Source organism: Chinchilla lanigera, unplaced genomic scaffold (assembly GCF_000276665.1).
Source record: "Chinchilla lanigera isolate Chin_1 unplaced genomic scaffold, ChiLan1.0 scaffold00143, whole genome shotgun sequence".
NCBI lineage: Eukaryota > Metazoa > Chordata > Mammalia > Rodentia > Chinchillidae > Chinchilla > Chinchilla lanigera.
Window position 1 is genome coordinate 583,231 of NW_004955544.1, and position 25,408 is coordinate 608,638.

The 25,408-nt window shown below is 42.4% G+C and overlaps 1 protein-coding gene across 2 annotated transcripts in view; it reads right to left on the reverse strand.

The window, feature by feature from the left end:
• Positions 1–3,760: 3,760 nt before the first annotated feature.
• Positions 3,761–25,408, reverse strand: part of Frmpd4 (FERM and PDZ domain containing 4) — a 565,205-nt gene continuing 543,557 nt past the window's right edge. For both annotated transcript variants that reach the window (XM_005411379.2, XM_013508190.1), the window contains exons 10-17: positions 23,121–23,257; positions 19,955–20,081; positions 17,522–17,611; positions 16,755–16,937; positions 14,593–14,731; positions 8,616–9,680; positions 6,954–8,255; positions 3,761–5,537 (exon numbers count right to left, since the gene is read on the reverse strand). In XM_005411379.2, coding sequence (XP_005411436.1) covers positions 4,213–5,537; positions 6,954–8,255; positions 8,616–9,680; positions 14,593–14,731; positions 16,755–16,937; positions 17,522–17,611; positions 19,955–20,081; positions 23,121–23,257 — 4,368 coding nt within the window. In that variant the 3' untranslated portion in view covers positions 3,761–4,212. The remainder of the gene's footprint in view (positions 5,538–6,953; positions 8,256–8,615; positions 9,681–14,592; positions 14,732–16,754; positions 16,938–17,521; positions 17,612–19,954; positions 20,082–23,120; positions 23,258–25,408) is intronic.

Sequence of the window (25,408 nt, forward strand, 5' to 3'; positions counted from 1 at the left end):
AAAGATATTAGAGACAAGCAATGTAATGTTCATGTATTTTGATCCGCAGGAAGCCATTTCTTTGTCCTTTGTTTTTTGTTTTCTATTGCTTTTATTTTTTGTAGTGTTGATATCAAAATCAGAGCCTTATTCATGCCCCAGGAAGATTTCTAAATGTGTGAAATAGATAAGGAATCATGTGAACATAGCTAATTTCCTTTTTTTTTTTTTTGGTCTTTCAATTTCAAGAACAGCTAACAGAATCTCAGTGGGTAATAAACAAAGAGCAAACTACTCCATGGCCAAAACAATAATCCAGGCTGAAGAAATTAGAGCAACATGCTGAGTGGCTCAGAAATAACATTTAGATGATTAGTAACTGGCATTTAGAAATATATGAAAGTGCAACATAAACAAAGAGTGTCTTTTCTAAAACAAATCACAATGAAAGATGAAATTCATAATAAAAGGAATTGAGCCATTGTCGCACCCCATAGTTGGAGATTTCAGTAATTTTAGTCTTTTTTCTGAAAACAATTTATTTCATGATTTGACTAATTGCTGTAGGGCTTAGGGTCAGTTGGGTCTTTGGTAATTTTAAAGTTCAAAGCAATTGCATCAGATGTTGGACCTTACTGCAGGCCTAATGCTATGCTAGTTGTTCATCTGAGCATGCTCACTGTCATGTCAGTTATATTCCTTCCAGCCAGTCCACTTACATGAAATCTGATGGAACTGAGGCTCAGGTAAGGGGCAGCTGTGGTCCGAACAACTCTGAATCCAAAGTTCAGCTTGTGAACAGGATAACAACATTCATACAGAAAAAGACTGAAAACAGATGCCCTAAATTGTGGACAATGACTACCTTTAGAGGTTGGGTTTATAGAGGACTTTCTCTTTTTTCATCATTTATGTCTTGATAATATTAAGGAATCAGTAAGATTTAAAATGTAAAGATGTCATTATGGTCATGTTTAAAGGTTCTTATCCATAAAAGATTCTTACTGAATGTTTTTGGATTAAATGATCTGCTGGGTGTGGTAGTGCACCCCTGTAATCCCCCCACTCGGGAGGCAGAAGCAGGAGGATTGCCATGAGTTTGAGGCCAGCCTGGACTACATAATAGAGTTTAAGGCCAGCCTGAACCAGTGAGACCCCGTCTCAAAAAAAAAACAAAACAAAACAAAACAACAAAAAAAGGAAAAGAAACACTCCGATATCGGGGATTTGTATCTAAATCATACTGTATGAGGTAAGATGAGTAAAAATAAAGTAAGAGTGGACATGAATTGGTGCCTGATGAGTGTATATTAGTTCCTTATATGATAGGGACTGATTTTGAATGTTTGAAAGTTTTATAATAAAAGAGTAATAAAGATGATATGAGATAACCCTTAGAAAAATAGGCTGGGGACTAAACATAAAGTACTTCCATAGCAAGGAAGTTTTATTCTCCAGTTTGGTATTCCTCAAACTTTAATGAACGCATTCCTACCTGCGACAATATCTTTGCATGCATGCACCAGGCATATGCTTTGTTATTTATTTATTCATTCGTTTATTTATTTAAAATTATGTACATGTACCACTGTACTATTATGCCATTATAAAACATACACAAACATAAAAAAGCTAGATAAAAATAAACACAGGTATTGTTCTAATATGTTCTTCTCATCCTTTACCAGTCCTAGACCCCGATTAGGAGCCCCGTGCTTTGTCAAAGGGAGGGGTGCCCCTTAAGGTTTACTGAGTAGTAAAGAATTTGTTTATAAGACACAGAAACTTAGTGGAGCAGCAATAGATAATGGGAAATGGATTAGAAAGACCCAGAGTCATTTCCCTGAGGCTTCTCAAAAAACTGGAATGGACTAGGATGTTGCTTTAACTAGAAATGCAATTTGCAAAAGGATCATCATTTCCTTGTACATTTCTTTTATATATATGCAATTCACATAATGTGTTCTGCACATAGTCAGGGTACAATATGCATATAAAACAAACACCCTCCACATGATATCTTGATTGATATATTTAATACAGTGATTATGATGATTATGATATCTAACACTGAGTACTATTCTCCACCAGATATTTTGGTAAGAACTTTACACACATAATTTTATTTAAAATTTGTGACAACCCTCTGGAAATAGAGCTTACTATTGATTTCCATTTTACCACAAGGAAACTGAGATTTAGAAAAATGTAGCTTTCCCAAGACGACAGGGGTAGAAAATAGCAGAATCAAAATTTAAATCAAGGTATTTCTGACCCCAAACTCCATATCCTTTTACTAAACCACATAGTCTCAGAAGGAGTTAATGATCATGTCCAAACCATAAGCTTGTTGTGATGAGTGAATGAGATAATATATGTAATAATGTTTAGCATACTGTCTGACACAGAGCACACATCCTATTAATATGTTAGTATTTTAGTACACAGAATGATATTTACTAAATTTTTCCACAGTAAACATCACTAATAGCTCTCAATATCAAAACACCAATATTTATAGTCATAATTGTAATGAAATGTTTTAGTATTTAATTAAACATTATTTATGATAGTACATGCCTAAACTCCTCTTGTTTGCTGTCATCTATAAACATGTGGTGTAGCTTTTGTTATTGAGTCTCTGTGGAATGGCCGACTAGCAAGAGATAACAATTGTGGACTGTGTGATGCCTCCTGGCAGTAGGCTACAAAAATGGAAATAATTGTACTTGGTACACTACTGTCATATACTGAGGAGCCACCTACACAAATTGAGGTGTGTACAGCTGAACACTGGATGACCTAGCAAATACATATATATGTACATATCCAATTTATTTCTTGATTGCAGAGTTTGTATCCTTTTGTTTTGACCCAATGTCATATTTTTAGAGATATGGCAGTTCTGAAAACTGTGCAGCCCACTGCTTTCACCTGAAATGGTCAAATTTACTGCTGCTGTTTTTCTTCCTCCAGAGTTCATATTTGTCTCAGCCAGCCCAGGTTAAGTGCTTACTTAAGAAATACTCTATTTAATCATGGCTTCTAGAATGAGAGTAGCCCTCTCTCCTTGATTTTCTAGAACATTCCAAATTTGAAGCCTTGTTCTGCTATTAGGCTGTAATTCCAAGTTTGGTTGGCAGCTCTGGCTCTTGAAGAGGAGGCACTGCATGAAGCCCCGCTAAGAGTGGCGAAGGACTTCCCTCCTCGGTGCTGGTCTGCAGCTGGTCAACATTACTGGGTCTGTGCTTACTTTTCCTGATCATTCAATGTTCCTTATGTTTGTAATTTTGCAAATATGCTACTAAAGGTTCTCAGAGTCTAAAGGGAACTTTAAGATTCATGGTTGAGTTAGGGTGGGGAGAAGAGACTGTCTTTGGTTTATGTATTTTGACATTTCTTTAAAGCAGATTTCTCTTTTAATCAAACAGTTTAATTTTGGTATTATTAATTCTATTCATTTTATGTGATTAGATAAGCCATAACTTTAGATATTACCCAGGAAAGTGCCCAGCATTCCCTCTGTTCTTGCTTTTGGGAAGCTTTTTAATTCTAGAAATACTGTGAAGAGCATTTGTGTGGACATAGTAGAATCCACCCCCTTACCCATCTGTAGCCCAAATAGCATAAACCAAAATGAAATATGTGGGATTCTTGGAAGAAAGCATCCAATAACCAAACACTATGAGCAAAAAGTTAATTTATTACATATATATTCTCTAGTAATTCATAATAGCTTCTGGAATTTTAAATGTCCTTTTGCTATCTCCAATGCTTAAAAATCATAATTTTAAAACATAAATACTGTTTTATGTACACTGTGATTTCTTTTCTATTTTTTTCTTTTGGTTTTTACTTCTAAATATGAATGATACGGTCTCCAAGTATCCACTTGGAAGGAGAGGGGATAGGATTGATTGTTTTGCTCTAACGCAGTAAAATTTAAAATTTCACATCATACACTTGGAGTTTTGACTATACGAAAAATAGCCAAACGTCATCACTCTCTTGTATATTTCTTTTACATGTATATATATGTATAATATAAACAGAATACATCTGATTAGGACATTTCAACATTTCATCAGTGTAACTTTTATCCCCTATTTTATATAAAATAACAAAATATACAGAGAGAAGAAAGGAGACATCTGTTCATCGTACACAGAAGGTAAATAAAAGTTCATGTATGGCTTTGCAAAGGTAGATTATGACGTGACTTTTCATATTGATTTATTTATTTAAAAGCATCTTGAGAGAACGGGTTAGTGTGCTTACTAGAGCGGCCATGGTGGTTGAATGTCGCGTCGAGAGTCCAACATTAGGATCCCCAGTGGTCTTCCCGGTGGCTGCCTCAGCAGCTTTCAGGAGGCAAATGTAGTTAATGACCACTTGGTCGATCTTCGCTACAATTTCCTGCCGCTGTGTTTCCGAGTTCACAACTTTCACTAGTCGCATGCAAGCTTCTGTTAGGCAACAGAGCACTTGGAAGCTGGAGGTCATAGCCAGGAGCATCTCCTCTGGGCTTTTCTCGGCCAGCGCCATCTTCCTACAGGCACTTCCCAACTGTCTGGACTCAATGGATAACAGTTGCTTGTACTGAGAAAGTGTAAGGTCATATGCTTCAGGGCGTGACTCCTCTCTCTTCCCCTTGGTTGCCCTGATGAGGCAAAGCAGCTCGTTGGCATCATTTTGGGCTTCAAGGAACCCATCAGGCATTATATATGTGCTCTCCTTTAGGATATTTATTCTTGCAATCCGGGTATCAAAAGCCAGATTGCTGAAGTCCAAGTCATCTGGGCCATTCAGGTCTTCTTCCCAGACCTTCAGCAGTGACCCTCTGGATAGCTCTATTCCCTGTTTCTGAATCCCAATAGCCAGTGATGGGCTACTTGGTTGTGGCATGGCTTGAGTCATCTGTGGCCGATACAGGCAAGAGACCTGGAAATTGGCCTCTCCCTCTTCTTCATCCTCATCACCATCTTCATCCTGCCCTCGGTTCAGGAAACAGTAGCTGAAAGGTCCTCGGCACCTCCAATGGCTACCCTCCAGCTTCCGCAAGGGTAATGTCCTATAGAGCTTTGAGTCTTTATGAGCCACTGGGGACCTTTTGTGAAACTTCCCCTCAGAGCTAAAGTGCATGGAGCTCTGGGAAACACTCTTGGTGAGTTTCTTCCCCAGGGGGAGTTCTGCTCGCCTCTCCCAAGTGACCTCCTGTGCTTCTGTGATACCTGGACACTTCAAGCTGACTGCACCCTTGGTTCTCTCTCGGAAGGTCTCCAAACCTACGGATCCTGAGAGGACACTGCTGCTATGTCTGAGAGCCCTCTGGCTGGGGGGTGTCCTGAGGCTCCCCCCTCTGAGATCTGGTGGCCGCCAGCTCACAGCCTCTCCATATGCCTGGTTTGCTTGGGAGAAATCATGAGGGTCTTGATTTGGAATTGGCACCTTTGATTCCGAGTGAATGTTTGATGGTAGCAGAATGGGATCGGCTTCAGGATATTGAGACCAAGCTGAAGGCATTCCTCCTCGTCTCTCCTTCCCAGGCTCTGTCAAAGCTACACTAGGGGTAGTAGAAAAACAGAGAGATTCATTAAGCATCCCCTTGGTGGCCATTTTCACTACATCTCTAGGTGATGCCTGTTATTTCTCAAAGACACATTGTAGAAGGGCTGCCATACGTCAGGGACACCTTGGTTTCCTAAGACTGCCTTCTGACAACTCATATCAGATTTCCATCTCAATGAATGGCAAGAAATACTGGAATCTGTTATTTCTGGAACTGCTGTACTTATTCACTTGAAATCATCTAGAAATTGCAAATGTGTTTTGGGGGGAGACAATGAATTGCCTTCTTCCCAGTATTTACTTACCAAAGTTTAGACACATAGAAAACATAGATCCTATGTATGCATTATTCAAACATGTTTAAGATATTTAAGTTTCATTTCAAGGGGGTTAGGTTAATCCTGACATTGGTACCTCTGAAGAGAAGTGAACTAATTTAATTAATTTCAAGGGGGAAGATGCAGGTGGGTGATAAGTTGGGTAACAGTTCACAGATAGCGTTCCCAAGGCAGGCAAAGCCAATAGTGAGTTGTGGGAAAATAGAAAAGCTTTGAGATTTTTAAAGAGATTTTAAAGTGCAGAAATGGAAATTAACCAATATAAGATCTTACTACCATCCATTAATCTGTATAGAAAAGACACTCCTGATAAGATTTGAGACAAGAAAAGGAGCACTGGCTCTTTTCATGTGATGGGATGTCCAGCGGACTGGTGCGAGGGACATATGTTCAGTGGGTCTTTGAACTGTGGAGACAGGTTCGGAAAGTGGCTGAGTTCTTGTTTCTTCCTGTGTATAGATTTCATTATTTTGGGGGGACACAGCAGCTCATCATGCACACCCCCGGAGTCTTACTGACACTGAGGCATTCCAGACACGTCAGGATATTCTTTACAGGAGTTATTCAAAGAAGGGCAGCATCTGCAAGGCCTCTGAAGGGCAACCGCTCGCTCCCAACCCCTGCAGTCTCCATGCTATGGGTACTCTGCTCTCTTAGCCTCTGCTGTCTCTCAACAACAAGCTGACAAAACTAGAAATGACATATCTTGGGAAGAAAATCAAACTATTATTTGACCGTAAGCAATACTGTCTTCTAGCTAAAAGTAACACTGGATCCTGCTAAAAGCCTCCCTTTAGAATTTAGAAAAAAAAAAAAATGATTGCTCCATCAAATTCTAAAAGCAAGAGCAGAACAAGGTAATAAAGAGCAAATGCCATTTTCAACATTGCTGTGGACCTAGAATCTTCAAATTCTAACATCAGGGCCTGGTCAGTGATTGCTACTGTACAGTTTGGGGGTCTCTTTCCCCTCACCATTTACTTTTCTTCTGGACTTATATATTGAGATTTGTTGTGAATACATGTTCCTGGTGTATAATGCAAGGAGCTAAATCTATCTTTGCTGTACCTGTGGTTTCCTTAATCTTGGGGAGCCGATGGCATCCATCTCTCAAAGTGCCAAACAGGGGGTCGGGATTAATGGCTGTGTGCAGAGCTGGCACTGTCATCCGTGGACACATCCCTTCTGTCGGTGGGTGCAATTCCTTAAAGGTGGTTCCATGGCTGGGGAGGCCTGTGGCTCTCTCCTCTGAAGGAATATAACTCACACCTTTCCCAGAGGCATCTGGAATCAAGTGCTTCCCCATGGAGGGGCAGAGGGGCGACTCCACAGGAGTGGCACAGGCGCTGCTGCTGCTGCCCGGAGCACAGCCTGTGTCCACTGAAGAGCCTTGAGAGCTCTGTAGAGAAAAGTGGCCCTCACTCTGCAATGATGACATCCGCTTGGCCAAGTGGTAGTCACAAAGGCGGGCCACACTCTCTTCTGCCTCTGGAAGCTTGGAGGCGTGGTCACAAGTAGGCAAGTCAGTGTCCTCAGGGTTGTCTAAGTCTTTGGCTGAAGACATGCAGGCCACGTCTGTTAAGAAGCGGTCCCCTTGGCCAAGTCCTGAAACATCACTGGCTTCTGCATCCAGAGCCCCTTCCTCTTGCCCTTCAGTCTCCCTGGTCCCGAGCCCAGGAGGTCTGGGAAAGGCTTTCCCGTTTGCGGTCTCCAAGCCACTTTTCTCTGCCACCCCGCCTTCACTGGCCACGTACCATCTTTGGCTGTCCTTGCGAAAGGCAGTTCTCTCCAGGTTAAACGTGCCCAGGTGCTGACCGTCTCTCGAAGACACAGTACCAAATTTTCCTTTGGCCTGCTCCTCCTCCATCTCTGTCGTTTTGGTTCCTTGCTGTTTTTTTCCTGGGATGGGGACGTTCCCACCTGAGGCAGCTTTCCCCTCTCCCTCAGCCAGCTTGCTTTTCCTTTTGCTGGTGCAAGAGTATGCCACCGACCCCATGTGCACTTTGCTAAAATAGTCAGTGACCGACTTCGTCTCCATGGTTTCCGGCTCCATTTCCATGTGGTCTGAGTGAAGCATCTGCTTGGAAGGCACAACTTTGGGCGGGAGATCGGGCGCTGGGCGTGCAGCCAGGCCGTGGGATGAGGACTTGGGAGGCAAGGCCCCTGAGGGGGCTTTGGAGGTGGGGAACTCTGTCTGCTCTTCTGCAAGAGGGTGGTAGCCTTCATGAGTGGCCAAGAGCATGCGGGAGAGGCTTTCTGACTGCTTTTGTGCTGCGGCCAGTTCAGAACTCTCAGTCATTTCAGAGGAGTTAGTTTCATTGCCCGAGTCCGACGAGGACTCAGGACTATAAGCTCTCAAGATGGCTACACCTGCATGCCGTAAAAAACAAGAAGCAATTAATGGATACATCAGAGGCACTTGGAGACATGTAAGAAAATGAGACTCACTAGTATGAAAAAAAAACCAAACAAGTTTTTCCCTTTTTAGTAAGGACTCTGGGTTTATTGCACGGCTGTTCCAGAAATGGGGGAGGGAGATGTGCCATATGTTAAAACATAACAACAAAAGAAATAAAATACACAAAAATGCATGATGGCGGTTCAGCACATTTATGAAATGGGGCATGCGTGAAATGGAGAACACCACAGAACAGGACTCCAAGGATGAATGGGTCGCAAAGATGGAATGACATGGCTATCAGTGAATAAACGTAACAATCGTGAAAGAACCTGAATTGTCACTGGTCTGCTGTTCTTCTGACACGGACAGAGCTTCTAGAGCTTCTAGCGTGGAGACGACAGCATTGTCCAGTCCCTTCTCACACTTGCCCTCAGCACTGGTGGGCACAGCGTCAATGAGGGACACAGGGATCTCATCGCTTTGCGGGTTGCTGCCTTGTTCCTTGTCCTCGTGGAAGGAAGCTGCCTGGCTCTGAGTGTCCTCCTCATCCGAACTGTCCCTAAAGCCAGGTGGTGGTGCAGCAATGGCCATGTTCAAGGACCGCAGCAGGAAGTCATCCTCATTGTCATCACCTTCTGGAGGGGGCAGGGATGTCAGGTCAATGATGTCATCACTTGACCCTGACAGGTCAAGGATGGCTGGCTGGTTCATTTCGCTCACCACGAGGTCCTCCTCACAGCTCACCTCATCCTCATCCTCTGCATCATCTGTGTTTTCTGCATAACAGATATCATGTAAGAGGGGCTCCTCTATCCCCTCAGGGGCCTCGAAGTTCTTCACATCACCTATGTTGGCGTAAACAGAATTTGCCACAAACTGGATGCTCTCAGTATCTGGAGCGAGATCCAGATTCTTCATGTCATTGGCACTGCTGATGTACAGGTTCCTCTGCTTTGCCAGCACTTCTGGATTCTCATCTAATAGTCTTTCATAGCCAAGCGTGGGGGGACTCATACCATCATCCAAGGCAAGATCTCCAAAAATAAAGGACACTTTAGCTCCTCGGGGAGATTCCTGTGCTTTCTTCAGAGTTTCTGGTCCTGAGAGGGTCAAGAGGGACCGCTGGGCTAGACTACTATAGTCTGCCTCACAGGGGGCATTCCCGGGCTGGGTTAGCTGCTGGTTCAGCCCATCAGAATTGTAGGTAGTGTCCATATACAAGTGCCGGTGCTCTTTTGGACACATGGTGCTGTCTGTAATCTCCACTGTCTTCTGTTTTGAATCTATGTATGTTATCTGGGCTTCCTGCTCCCCCTCGCCAATGAAGGTGGTCATCTGGGGCATGCAGTTCCAATCTGGGCCAAGGAGGTTGTGCTTTCCTTTATTTTCAGTTCCTAAAGAGAAAGAATCACGCAAAGACACATTACTGGGATATGTGGTTTCAGAAACATGGAAGACTTGTGTGTATTTCTTAATTTAATGGCTTGTAGCATCACTTGTGTAAATATAATTATTTGATTTTACTACATGGTAGCAGTTGATGTAGGCTCCTTGCTTAGAAAAACTACTCTTAACAAAATGGATGCTGCATAAAATGTAATTGCTATTTGATAAAATATAATATCTCAGGGAGTAGGGAATTGTGGCTTAATTCCCTCTGACCCTTGGTTCTATCATTAGAAGACCTCATTTATATCTATGAATGTAAATATACAACATGCCGTTTTGCAACCTTTAAAGGTGCTAATTCAACAGGCTGTTACTCCAGAAAACACACTGTTCTTTTCTTTTCAAATGAGATCTAACACTCCCTGCTTGGTGGAGGAAGATGTTGAACTTTTTCCTCATTGAGCTAAGAGAAGGTCAAGGATGTTCACACTTCTACCACATTTCTTAGGAAAGTAAAATAAATAGTATACCTCTATCTTCAGCCTATTTATATCCAGGTGAGTGTTATCCACTCATATACAAATGTCAGTATGCCTACCTGTATGTATGCATATGTGTGTATATGATGCATAATGAGGAATTTTCCCAGGTAATATATGTCTCTGTTGTTTCTAGGTATAGTTAATATTGAGACTACTTTCACATTTTTTTCTAATTTCAAATTTTTGTTTGTATCATGGGAACTAATAAAGATTTGTTTGATGTTCCTCAGGAATGAAAAGTGCACAGTCCTAATTTCAATACTATTGTTTTGTTTGTTCTTCTTTTAATATGGAATTTTGATGTGGAGATTTGCTCTGATATTTAACAAGCACAGAACTGGGTCATTCTGTCAATATTGCTTCGTAGATTCTGGAGGCAACATTCTGAGGAAAATTTAGGGCCCTACCATTCTTCCATCTGTTCCCTCAGATTGCCCCCTGGCACAAGTTTGAGTAATACTGACCTCAGATGTACAAGACATGTGGAAAAGAAAATCAGTTTTACCAAAGCAGGCTTTGCTTCCCCCAATTCCCACAATGGACTTAATGCTAGACAATGTCCAGAGCCATTTTTCAAAACACATATGTTTGCATAAAGAGCAAGTAAATGGCATAATTTTAAAGACACTGAGATATACACTGACCATATTTACATTGAACCTTATATGCCATATCCTCTGTGGGGTTCAACATTATTTTACTAACAACAAAAATTTAGGTTATGATGAGCTCTGTGTGTGTATTGGCTGGGGGAGAGGTGGATTCATTCCAGGAGAGGGAGTGATTCCACAGAGTTGTATTGTAACGGGGCTTAGGTTTAGACTGGGGTTGAGAGATGTTTTTACAGTGGGAGAGCCAGCTAGGGAATGGTTTAGGTTTTGTGGGTTTTAGGTTTAGGATTTTGTTGGCAGACTGACTGTTGAACTCTGTTGTTATAACATCCATAAACACATGGATGTGTGGGTTGGATGGTAGCTCTCAAAAGATGTGTCCCCTCTGTGAATGTGCTCTTATTGGAGATGTGACTGTATTTGGGAAAACATTTTTGTAGATTTAATTAAGTTACGGATCTTTAGATGAGATCACCCTAAATTATCTGTGCAGGCTTTACATCCAGCAATAAGAGAAAGGCAGGAGGAGACGTGGCCCACAGAGACAAGGCAAAGGGCATGTGTCGACGGAAGTGAAGGCTGGAGTCAGGCCGCCACCCGGAGTGTCGACGGCCCCCAACAGCAGGAACACGCAAGGATGGACCTTCCTGTAGATGCTTAGGAGGGGGCACATCCCTGTCTACACCTTGACTTTGGACTTTTGGCCACTAGAATTGCAAGAGAATCTATTTCTGTTATTTTAAGCTACCGAGTTTGTGGTGATTTGGTACAGCAGCTGCAGGAAAGGAGTCCAATGAGTGTGGTTGAATTCCAAGAAGACCTTATGAATAAGAGTAAGATTCATCTCATTAGCTTTAGTTTGTCAACTCCTGCTTTTGAACAACAAGAAAATGGAATAGGCTGGGAGGCTACAAGTTAATGGTATTTATCCAGACCCTTCCTAAAGCTCAGAGATCTATAGATACAAGGTATCAGGGATATTGAAAGTGTTTGAAGGTAAATTTTCTAGATAGAGGGGGAACAACTGAGGCTTACAGTTCTTTATTAAAGATCTGGACTCATCTGTGTCTCAATTAGAGATGAGAAGAAAATATGTGCCCATTTTTGGCTTCTTTTGAGGTAGGATATGCTAATTTGGCTCCTTAATAATGATTCTGAAGATGCAGAAGGATCTGGAGTGCAAAATGAGATCTGGAGTGCAAAATGAGATCTGTTCTGCGGCTTAGTCTCTAGTGGACTAGGGATAAACTAGACTAAGAGGACTTTACTTTTGATATTTCTTGTGTCTCAGGAGATATTTCAGCAGTTTCTAAAGAAGACAGAGTGTGTGCAGCCATTGCAGGAAGTTAAAATCCAAATTGCTGCTCAGTCAAGGTCTGCCGGTTCCTTTTTGAGGTGTGCGCTATCTCTCCCTGTCCATCCCACTCTCTTTCAGTATGGACAGGTATTTGGAGCCCATGCCCTCACCTTCATGCTTGCTGTGGAGCTGGGCTAACTGAGAGGCTGAAGTTCTGTTCTGCCCCCACAGTAATAATGCTTTCTTGTAAGTAAGGATTGCCTCTCAGTTTTACGAAATATTACACTGTCAACCACTATAAATTGGACAGAACTGAGGCCTTTATTACTGTAACCATTTTAGGATGGTAGGTTTTCTTTTCCTCTTGTACTGGTTCAGTTTTAACAGCCCATGGGGAAAAGGTTTTATTTTCAAAATAAACTTTAAGATTTGAAAATAAAAAGCCCAAACCTGGTTTTCCAATGTGAAAGGATTGTGTTAAATTGCTGCACTGTTCTCTGGAACTCCAAAGGTCATTGCTGAATTGCTCTAAATCTCCTCTCTCGATGAAAACGTGTGGTCATAAAAGTGTTCTCTACCAAACCGAGCGAACCGTGCGCGCGCTTACCACCTCCTCTTTGTTCCTTACGGGTCTCTAATTATCTTCAATCATTCGTGTCCCTCAGGGAATTGCTTTGGCTCCTGTTCTGCCTTTCTCTTCCTTCTATATTTCTGTCACTTTCATTCTCAATTTTTCCCACTAGTTTTTTTTTTCAGTGCTAACTATTAACAGAAGTACTGAGCACCATTTTAGGTGCTGTACATATATTTGTTTCTAACCCCTACTCTGTGAACTAAGCTTTCAATCTCTTGTACTAATGGGGAAATCCAAGTTTAGAATGTACCTGGAGGGTGGGGCTGGATTGAAATCTTATATTTATCTGACTGGGAAGTCAAAGTTACCTTCTAGCGTTCTCTCTCTCTCTCTGTCTCTCTCTGTCTCTCTTTGTCTCTGTCTCTGTCCGTGTCTCTGTCTGCCTCTCTCACTCTGTCAATTGGTCTTCCTTTTTTCTATGACATAATTGCTCCCATTTAACCAGCCACCATCATAAACTATGTGTGAGTCTGTGTGCATCTACATAGTACAATATACTTATAGAGTAGAGATTTATGCTTTCTTCTCAGTTTAAAAATTAGAGTGTTTTGTTCTCTTTTTTTTCCATCCTCCCCCTTTCTCTCAAATACAGTGCATTTGTTCTTAAGAATTTTCTTTCTTCTCAAAGAAGTGTAATTATGAACCCCTGATAAGAACTGTTCATGTGGGGGCTGGGGATTTAGCTCAGCGGCAAAGCGTCTGCCTGGCAAGCACAAGGTCGTGAGTTCGATTCCTGGTACCGGAAGAAAAACAAAACAAAAACAAACAAACAAACAAAAATTGTTCATGTGATTGTGCTCTCCCTTCAGTGGGGGTGTGAGCCACACTTACTGAACATCTAACTGTAGATGGAGACAATTATCAAATACTGAAAAAGTCCGAAAACAAATGTAACCACTAGCCCTGAAGGAAAAACCAATTTAACATTTGCGACCCTTCTTCACTTGAGGGGGTGTGGGGGCTCTGTGTGCTGTCAAGTGGCTGGATTGAATTATTTTATATCACTGCCATCTTGTTGCTCCTACTATGGATCCAAGATAGCTGCCTGGGCTGAAGAAAGTCCTCCTAGAGCCCTCAAGTCCAAGTGCTCAATAACACCCACCTCTTTCTGTTGGTAAAACCCCAAGAATCCTGGTTAAGTCTGACTTCAGGAAGGAGGCTGCCCAGCCATCTGGATCTAGGACATCTTAAGGAAAGCACAGACCTACAGCAAGGTGATCATAATCTTTTTTTTTATTAGGAAAATTTATTGGAGAAAAGGAATGAGGAAGAGGAATAGGGCAATAGGGAATAGGAAAGGCTCCTGAGAGACAGGAGGGGTTCCCAATGGGTTGGCAAGGAGCCTAACTCTCAAAGGAAGTTTTATAGAGCAAAATCATAAGGTGAGTACAATGTGGGTCAAAATTGTGATCAACTAATAAGATTGCAAGTATAGTTACTTAGGTAAAATTGATCCAATGGTAGCAAGGGCACATGGGTGCCATCATTAGCCTTGGTCGATAATCTCATAATCTTTAGCAAGGTATTCCATCATCAGTTCATGTGTCTTATGTAATAATGAGGCAGTGTAAGTGCAACCATAAATAATAATTACTTGAAGCAAGTGGCTGACATTTCCCAGTGACATGCCAAAATGACAGGAACTTAGCAAATTATTTTTTCACAATTAGACAATATCAGCAGTATTAGAAGTGTTTTCTGTTTCGTTTGGATATTAAGGTTGACATGGGTACAATTTTAACTCTTTAAGGAACATATTTCTTATTGTTAGGTGAGGCCCATATGTGGTGGCGGTGAAGTGGTCAATGCTTCATGAATTTAGAAAGAAAATACCTGTGTCCTGGGTGCCTGCATTTTTCTTGTTGGCCATGTTAAATATTGACCTCCTGGAATCGACAAGCAGCCTGTAATACCCTGCAGTTAGGCAAGCCAGGTTCATGGCATCAGATGATTCCATCAGGAGCGTGATGGGCTGCAGGAAAAAAAAAAAAACGTAGTTTTGGTTAAAGCTGTCCTTTCTTAAAAGCCTCCCTTGAGTGTCAACAGCTGCACATATGCTTATAAAACACAAACAAAAGAAGTTATCGAACAAAGATACCAGGGGAGAAATACAAATGTCGAGAAAAGTTGTGTCCAACATAAAGCATTTTATTGAGAAACATGTAGGAACCTTAAAAAGCCTGGACCTTTTAGATCTCTTCCCAGTCAGACTAGAATAAAAACAAAAGATCATTGGTTTTTGTCTCCATACTGTGAACGTTTTAAAAAGTTAGGTCAACAGTGACTTTCATTACTAGGAGTGAACATGTAATATGAAAATTTACAGGAAGATTAAGTTTGGGGTTCACAGTGAAAATTAGTGTTAAAGTGAAGTAAAAATCAAGTGGAAAGTTTTCCTATGACTGGGTCAAAAGTGTCAAAGAGATGCTTCTAAAAGAAACTGTAAATTTGCAGGAAGGTAAACTAGAGCCCAAATGTTGAAAATTGGCTAGAATTTTCTGGGAACCCTGAAGTTATATTCTTGGATATGTATCTTGGGAGTACAGGAAAGGAAGTGTTAGTGGAACAATTTTTCTCAATAAGTTAGGAAGGGTGCCCTCTTGAGAGAAAAAGAGAGAAGGAGAGAAGGGAGCAGGAAAAAGCAGACTGCAGGTGGGGCAGAGACAATGAGAAGACCAGTCTCTACTTTCACCTCCAAGAGTAGGACATTGGCCAGGTTTGATGTCCCTCTCTGGCAGTGTAGAACTTTGCATCTAAAGTCCCTTTACTACTTGCTGAACTATCTTTCCTTCCACTTCCAATGAGGTCTCTCCTCAGCCTCCCAATCACCCCTCATATTCGATAAGCAGGACACTGTTAGTCTCCTGAGTGGGTCTCGCCACTCACTCCTGTTCAAGACAGATTATCACTGGTATCAAGACTGTTATGGCTACAGCTACATCCAGTTCAGGCTTTCTTTGACACTTTTCCCATGACGGGGCTATTTCTGTCGGCATCCTTGATCATGGGCTTGGATAGGCATTCCAAGCTTATGTTCACATGTTGAGTTGTCCTTGAAGTCATCTGCAGGCCCCTGGATTCAGCCCACAAAATCCCACAGGCCACAGCTAACATGTCTGAATTACATGCCCTCTCTTTCTTCACCACCTATCTCATCCTGTCCTGATTTGCTCTGCAAACCCCCTTGCCTGCCCACAGTACCAATTACTCTTAGTCCATTCCTCCCACACCTTCCTGGTGGGAGTGGAGGCAGGGCTAGGTCCTCTCTGACCAGAGCACTCCTCCTGGCTAATGATGTCCCTTTTGCGGAGGCACTGTCTCCTTTCAGGTCTCTTGCTTTTTTCCATTAAAGCATCAGATATATCAACATAGCCCAAATCCAATGACTCATCTTTACTAAGAGAAGAAGCGGGGGTGGGGAGGATCTATACTATTTCTGTCTATATCTATTTTGGGAGTACTGCTTAGCTCTTTGTAGATAATCTCAGATTGTTGTTTGAAATGGAACAGCTATGACACTCATAGAGGCCAGATATTTAGCCAGTACCTATTCCTACTAAGTAAAATATCTAGATTTTCCAAATGAATAACCACATATGGACCCAACCTAACTAAAGAGATTGGGAAATCTAGAGAAAGTTGGGGAAAAAAACCTCACTCTCTGTGTGAGTCATAGATTCTAGAAAGTTACTTAGGAAGAATCCTCCCTACTCCCTATGACTCAGTATTCTAAACTCAGAAGGCATGGAAATGATGTGGCTTGCTTTCTCCTGATGAAGAAATTGAACCTAGAGAAGGACAGCAACTTGTTCCCAAAGCATACTGCTATGGAGTGAGGAATGCAGCCCGAGTTAGTCAGATTTTTCCTGCACTGCATGGCATCCCCAAGACTCTGCACACATTAACTTTTGCCTGCTCTGTAAATACGAGCAGTGATAGCAGAAGCGAGCTGTTCAAACAAAGGCCTGCAAATGTGAGCATTTGAAAGGCTTTACCTTCACATCCAGCACATGGAGTTCCACCCTCACCAAACTCTCCTCTTCGGTAAACATTTCAATCCTGTTGACATGACTGAAGTCAGCTAAAAGAGCCACCAGGTTGGTTTTGGTGTTTATGACATGGCTTATGCCATACCGGGGCCCAACTAGAAGAGTCACTTCTGAGCGTTTTTCTGCCTGCTGAGAAAGAGATGTTGACAGAGTTTTTTTAAGCCCCAACTTGTGAAGCACCATGCAAAATTGAGCCTGACAGCGTCTTTTCCTAAGATTACATTTCCTTTAGAAAGTATCCCTGGGTCACATTGTACTAAATCATCCAATTAGAAGAACCACATATATGACTACATTGAGGGGATGAAAAATTATGAACAATGCAAAAAGTAAATGTTATCACAATACAATATGTTCAAAATCACACAAAAGTTTTAGAAAGTAGGTTGGTGGCTCTCTCGCTCTCTCTCTTCTCTTGCATGAAAGCAACTTCTAGATCAGTGACTGAAAGGGCGGCCACCGTTAGAATTCTTTGGTTCTCCTGTTTCTTTACATGTCCTTTCGTAGGGCAGCCTGCACTTGGCATTATCTACTTTAACATTCCTTTAGATATTTTCAGGCTGTGGTGAAGCTTATTAAAACCAAGGCTGGAAAAAATTCACACGTGATTGGATTTGGTCATCAGGACCAGCTCATTCAACACACCCTCTACTGAGATACTTTGAAGAGGAGACTTCCATGGCTTCCGAGAAAAGCAAGGAAAAAGAAATTACCACTAACGTTGCCTTGAACACACGGCCCCCATAGAGTCGCAGGTCACTGAGGAACTTGAGATAGTGGACCTTGGCCTGAAGTGCAGAGAGCTGAGGAGAGAAAGAAAAGCTCAAATGTTGACTCCATTGGGTGTGACTCCTTTCCAGCTGGAGACCACCTGGCAACAAAGGCAAACTGGAAGTATGCCAGTATAAAGGACAGTATAAAGGAACAGTATAAAGGAAGACTTTATACTGGGGCGGTGGAGCGTGAGTTAGATTCTTCCTGAGGAAGGAAAGGAAATGGCTGTGTATTTGGTTTCCGGATGAGGGGCTACAGGGTGACACTATGACTCCTAGTTTACCTACCCTGGGGGAAATGCATGGGGCACTCACAAGTACAATTCTGCGGGCCTGGGGACTGGATGAATGAGAACAAACTGATAAAATGGGTCATGAAAACATCTGCCCATTGGGAGGTTTCAAGAAGTGAGTGGTGCTTCCTGATTGTGACCAGGGACAAACGTGGGCTGGACACGGATTCTCCCACAGTGTGGACTCCACCTGTGTGGTGGTGCATGGAAGCTGCTTTGAATACAACCCTGAAATCTATGAAAAACCTTTTAAAATGGCTTTTTCACCTCCTCTCTCAAGTTTCTTCTGGCCTTTGGAAGTTTTTTGGGAAAATGAACTTTCTGAGCTCCCATCATTATGGAAATGTTTGAATTTGCTACCTACAGCAAGTCCTTGGTTTTTTCGTTCTCAGTTAGACTCTGAGAATCTGTGGAGTTTCATGAATTACAAATGAAATTTCATCTAGACAAAATTAATCTTTATAAAGACTTAAAAATGTAGGCTCCCACATCACTTAAAGAATGGTATCTGATTAAAAACATGCCCAGGTTTCATACCGAATGTGCCAGGAATATTTATTAAGGATGAAATTTTCCAGTGAGGTGTAGATCACCATGAAGTTGTAATGACTAAAAAATTCTGTTTTCAGTCACTCAGGGCTCACCAATTCATTTGTTAACTGGACCCGAGGGGACTGCCCTTTACATAATTGTTATTTAGCACCATTTGTGCAGCTTATTTCTTTTGAAAAGTACTTTGCAAACTGTGTTGAAAGCAGCCAGCACTCTTTATTAGGAGAAGTGGCCCTATAGAAGGACAGTGAGAGATGGATAAATAGATGTACGATAGGATTTAGAAAGATAGAATTGATACTAGTTACCAAACTCCTGTCAGACCATTGGGCCAGGCTTGAAAAAAATCATATCAAGTCAACTAATAGAAATTAGCTTTGGGAAAATCCGATTGAAATTTTAAAAATCTTAACCTACGGCAGCCTGCTCTATTTCTAAAGCTGAATGCTCACTGCGAGGGGAGACAGCCTCCCATGAAATCAGGAAGTAAGTTGTACATGGCTAAGAGTGGGTTTAGCCCAATTTTATATTTCAAAAAAAGTTATGAGGTGAGGGAGGAATAGGAGTAAGTGCTTTAGCCAGTAACCAGGACTTAAAACCAGATACTAAGACCTAAAATTTCTCCATGTGGACAGTCACTTTATTAATTATAGTCTCTTAAGTTTCTATACCCCATATCAATTGGAAAGGGTTCTTGGGTGTTTAGACTGCTTCCCACAGGGTAGGCCCAGTAATTTAAGCCTCTTCCCTTCTTTGCTTACTGGACTCGTTGCTTTTTATCATGTATAAATTATACCTTTTTTCCTGACCAACCATATATTTTAAAATGTTCTTTGTGTGCTTAATGAAAACAAAAACAAAGATTTTAACACTAATCATGAGTGACAGAAATAAATGTATCTTCCCTTCCCAAGAAGGATTTAATCTAGTAGTTGTCATTTGGGGTGATTTTGTTCCCCAGGGAACATCTGGCAATGTCTGGAGAAATTTTCACTTGTCATAATTAGGGGAAGGGTGCTACTGGCCTCTGTTGGGTAGGGATCAGAGGTGCTGCCACATAGCCTACAGTGCCCGGGGGAGCTCCCAGTGCCACCAGCAAAGAAAGATCTGTTACCAAATGTTAAAAGTGCCACAGTACAGAAATCCTGGTTTAATTAACATGGCATCTGGCCTTCGGGGTCCCTCGCCGGCTGCTGTGCATGTAAGGCAGTCTAAGTGGTAAGCAAAAATACAAGGGAAAGGAAGAATTATCTTGCAATTCTACCCTCTGATCACAAGGCCTCAGGGGCCACGCAAGGTTCTCCCGCATGGGCACACATACACACCCACCCTGTATGGTAAGGAGTGGGAAAGAAAGAAGTGTCCACAAGAATACTTGTTTTTCATTAGACTTAGACATATGTTAATAGTTCTTAAAAAGTTATACAGTGTTACTGCCTTCTGAAAATATGGTGCTAAGTATTTTATTCACGGGCTAATTTTAAACATTTAAAAAAATCTATTTTCTATTAAGATGCAAATGTGATACCTTTTTACCCGGTGGTACCAAATTTTGATTTGCTTTGACAAGGTGTGAAAGTGCTTTCTTGATGTTCTTCTCTTTCATGCTTTGCAGCACAGCAGAGGGAAGAAAAGTCTCTAATCCCCATTCTTTCCTGCAATAAAAAGTAGATCTCTAATTTCACATTCTTGTGATGATGAGTTATCTAAGACAAAATGGCACTCTGATGTTTGTTAGAACAAATGAATTCTTGGTGAAGCAGGGAATGAAGATAAGTGCCTAGCTAAGGAAGCAAGCTTTAATTTGCACCCAGGAAACATAGTATTTGATCACTAAAACCTATATTTGCACTAAACATACTCACATTCCTCACTCTCCAGAAAGAAATCTAACAGGGCATAAGGGGACCAAAGACAAGAGAAGAAACACATTGTCAACCCACTTCTGAATCTCTTAAATGCATTCCCATGTCTATGTTTATATTTCCAACACCAATTTCTTTCCATCCCTTTATTCCCATTCTTTACTTCCTTGTCTTCCTACACTGTTTCTCTTTCTTTTCTTAGAAGGATGCATGTAATTTCTGCATGTGCCTAAACCATCTTCTCTGTCCTTTCTGCCCACCAAGAGCCATTCTACTAGCAATACACAGTTCTCCTTTGTCCCAGCCAATTTATGTCCATCAAACTCCTTCCATTAACATTTCTCATTGCGAGGTGGCTAATGACGCACACGTACATCCATCTGGCAGGGAGATGTGCATATCATTCATGGGAATGGATATGCAAGAAGGAAAAGCAACCAATGGGCCAAGGTTAACACATTTGTGCCAAGAGCCCATTTCCCCAGCAATGACTATTACTCTTTCCTAAGAAAGCTCCATTTGAATTTTAGGAAATCTGTTCTGAGACCTTCAAGAAGATTCTAGTTATTTCTTCTTCTGCAGGTCCTCTGTAAAGAACGGTAAGAATACAACCTTGCCCCATTTGACCATCAGTATTCTTTGATAAAGGTGCTGTTTTTATGGTCACATATGTTTTCTTCTTATGAGAGGCCTTTTAGTTCTACTTGTATCCTTTTATTTATTTCTTTTCTTTTCCTTTTTTTTTTTTTTCCGGTGCTGGGAATTGAACTCATGACCTTGCACTTGCCAGGCAGACGCTGTGCCATGTATCCTTTTATTTATGTTTGTATGCATGTATATATGTATGTATGTATAGTAGTACTGGGGATTGAACCCAGAGCCTCAGGCACGCTAGGCAGATGCTCTGCCATGGATCTATACCCTGAGTCCTATATCATTATTTTGAATACTTACTGTTCAATCTTTATGTGTTCTTTTTATAATCAGATGACAAATTCCTTGATGGTCAAGATTATATTTATATAAATTAGTACTTTTTACTGTCCTACTGTGAATACTATATAAAGTGCCAAATGACTACTTGTTGGGTGAAGGAATTCATTAATGACATTATTATAGATTCTGCAGGAAGTTACTTAAATCTGAGGGGTGTGTGTGTGTTTGTGTGTGTGTATGTGTGTGTGTGTGTTACTGAGGAGTACACTCAGGGCCTTTGTACTGAGCTGTATTTCCAGCCCTTTTAAACTTTCTTCTCTTGAGATCGGGTCTTACTACATTGCTAAGTTGCCTAGGGTAGGCTCAAACTTGGGATCCTCCTGCTCCACCCTCCCAGGGTGCTGGGATTACCGGTGTGTACCACCGTGCCTGGCTACTGAGAGATTTTTGACTGTATGATGTTCAGCCTGGGGAAATGTGGATACGGAGAGTAGAACGGGAAATGAATTTTAATTATCTGAAAATCTTCTCAGGTTGTGCAGGCCACCTTCTCAAATGGCAGCCACTTCCATCTGCCCCTGAGAACTTCAGAAAGGGGATTGGGAAGAGGTATGAATGCGTCTAGCTGAGTGAAAGACCTTTTGTGAGCTGTGTCTCTCTTAGACTGCAGTCACTGCACGTGTGTGGCAAGGGGAAAAAAGAGAAATCATCTGGCATCCGTGGACCAAGACTCAAGTGGGCCAGAAGGATTTGTCCCTGGGCGTCCACAGGTGGACAGAGTTGCCAGAACAGTGGCATTGAAGTCAGCAAACAGAAACCCCAGGCCACCCCAGCACAGCCTCATGGACTTGTGGACAAAAGCTATTATCCCGCCCCCACACCATGGGTAAACCTGGCATCCTGGTGTGCTACAGGCAGGCCTCAGCAAGCTTCTTTGGAAGGTGTGACCGTAATTACTTTGCAAATCACTTGCAGGTGGACATGGGGGGGTGTCCAAGGCTTTTAACCTTACGTGGAGTTGTAACCTCAGCCTGGCCGTGAAGTCTGAAACATGCGTTTTCCTTTTTCTTAGCAGAAGTCGCTCCTGGAATGGAGGAAGTAGTAGTTGCTTTAGGCTAATGAATCACCTGCTGGGAGACAGAGAGCTCCTTCTGAGGGATAGACTGAGCATTGAAGTCGGCACAGACTCTTTTCTCTAAGGCAAGAGGTTCTTCCCTAGCTGAAGAGGTCTGTGGAGGGAGTTCCAGGACAGACGCAGCACAGGAGGGCATTCACAGCTTCTGAACGAGAGGCCGTTGAGCAAGCAAAGTTTGTGTGTGGCGTCCTTCCCAGCTACTTCACAGTCCTTGACTCCAGATACCCTGCTCTTTGATTGTGTCATTGCATTTCATACTGAATTCTGTCTATATAACAGGGACCTCAGGCCATGCACACACAGTCCAAGCACAGGTGCCCCAACCCATCAAGAGAACTCCAGCAAAACTAGGAGTCCCACTGCTTGGGTTCAAATCCTGTCCCCTCCAGTGAGCAGCCTCGCTTTGCTTTTCAGTAAAATGGATCTCACATGTTGTAACAATTTAACAGGTTAATATCCAAAAAGTGCTGATGCCAAAGTTTGGCTTGGCACCAAGTTCCTGTAGGAAATTTAAAATGTACACTTCGCTTCCGGTATAACCCTCGTTTTAACCACAATTGTCTAAAGGTGGATTATGTATGGAATGGACCTCTTCCACCGTAAAGGAATGTGATGTTCATACCTTTTGCCTCTGGTTAACAAATGACCTGCCACAAACAGGAAGGATTTCGGAAATAGAGACAAAGATCAAGAATACGCTCTGGCGGCCAGGAAGCAGCATCTCTGTCTCCGAAGTGGCGCCGAGAGCTAGCACTTACTCGATGTATTTGAGGGAGATTTTCTGCGTCTGCTTGGTGGTGACAGTGGCGATGTACATTTGTAACGCGGCCAGCCGCAAGGCTATGTCGTATTTCAGCTCCGGCCCAAAGCGCTCCTGGACGACATCGTTACAACTCTGCGAAGAGACCAGCAGAGGGCGCAGCTCGTCAGAGAATGGGCCGCCCGGCGCCGCTTAGAGGAACAGGTGACACGCATTTCCCCAGTGTTTCAACCTTCACTTCAAAGGCAAGGAGGCTAAATGTGGAAACGCTTCCACCGTGCTGCTTGGAACCGAGTCAGTGTTTAATTGCACGCACAAACACACAGACCACACAAAACATTTAGCAGTCATCGACAAGCTGTTATTTAAATATTTAGCTTTTTGTAAAAATAATTAGGAATTTAGGGATGAAATTTCCAAACACAGGTGCTGCAGCAGAGCAGGCAAAGCTCTGATAGCACAATGTGGCTTTTGGAGTTGGGCCGTTGGAGTTGGAATCCTAGGTTCCAAACTGGTCCCTCCATATTGCGTGGGGGCGTGACCTTGGGCAAGTTCCTGACTTGTCAGTGCCTCAGTTCTCCCTTCTGCAAACCAGGGTAATAGTGCTTTCTAACTACAGGACCGTGGGGATGGGTAAATGAGCTCACAGTGCAAGGCCCTTGGAACTGTACCCGATAAGCGGGAAGCACTCTTGCATATTAACTTCTGTCATCAAGAAAGTCATGGTCTCCTCCTCTCTTCATTAGAATCCAGAGCAACTTCAGGGAGGCAGAATCAGAAAGGCAATTGGATATGGCAGATCTAGACTTACACCCCACTGCCCTGCAGTCCTGGCTTTACCAGTGGCTACCTGTGTACCATTTATGTGAACCCTTGTGGCCTCAGTTTACTCATCTGTGCAGTGGGGATTCATGTGAACTATCTCACTGGAGTGGTTTGAGGATTAATTGAGATGAACACGCAAGTGTTTAACCGCAGTGCATTGGTCTACTCTGCAAAGGGCAGCTATTAAAATCCCCCATTTATTTCATGGCTGAAGCCCTGCTTGCTGCCTCAAACGTGTAACTCTGTGGGGGTCATTTCATATCTAGTGGTGTATGTTTGTTCATCTATAAAAAGGAAACACCTAACTCCACTGGGTGTGTTGTGAGGATCAAATCAATGAGTGGCTGAAAGTGTGTCATAATGTCCACACCCTGTATGGCCACAAGCTGCTGGTCTTAGGGCAGTGCTCTCACTTGTGCTAGGAGCAGAGCAGAGCGCTCAGTGTTGGGGAGAAGCAGAGGATCCCTTCAGTCGATTCTGCATCTGTGTTTACTTACTTTTGTTATGGGAAACTGGTGTTTTGGTAAGAAAGTACAGGTATACTTTTCTTTTTTTCTTTTTTATCTTTTTCAGACAGGGTTTCATTATGCAGTTCAGGCTGGTTAAACTCACTTTGTAGCCCAGGCTGGCCTCAAACTTGCAGTAATCTTCCTGCCTCAGCCTCTTGAGTGCTGGGATTACAGGTGTGCACCACCACGCCCGGCCTTAAGAGAATAGATCTTTTTTTTTTTTTTTTTTTTTTGATGGTGCTGGGGATTGAACCCAAGGCTTTGTGTGTGCAAGGTAAGAGCTCTACCACTGAGCCACATCCCTAGCCCTTGAGATACACCTTTCTTATCCCCTTCTTTTCTTTATTCTTTGCCTTGTCGCAAGAAGACTTTGCATGGAAGCCTATATCAGGTGTGTTTGCCTCCTTTCCAAGAGATGCACATTTGTAATCACTTCCTATATTGATTTTACCAGAATAAGAACATGTCCTGCTGTACATAGTCTGCACACTTTGCTTCACGTACACCATGCTGGCACTCTGTACAATGCACACTCCTCCCCACTGCGTCACTGCAAAGGGCAGAGTCTCACACTGTCCTCTCCATTCATCCTTAGCAAGGCTTTCCCCTTTGTTGCCCTGTGACACCTTCCAGCTCCCTGGAACGCATGGCTGTCTGTGGGAGGTGGACCTGTCACGAGGCAGGAGTCAGGGCAGCCTCACTGGCTCCTCTTGGAAAGCCATTCCAGGCTGCCATTTTATTTCCAGTCACTTCCCAGTGCTCAGGTTAGCTCATGTGGGCTCCAAGGGGATATCAGTCTACATAGGGGTCATTTTATGGCGTCCCAGGAGAGATAGGGATGGAAAGACACTTGTCACAGTGCCATGCTCAGGTACTTGAAGAATCTGGTCTTTGATAAGCCATTTTAAGGAATCATTTTTCTCAAGGACTGCTATTGCGTATTGGACATAAA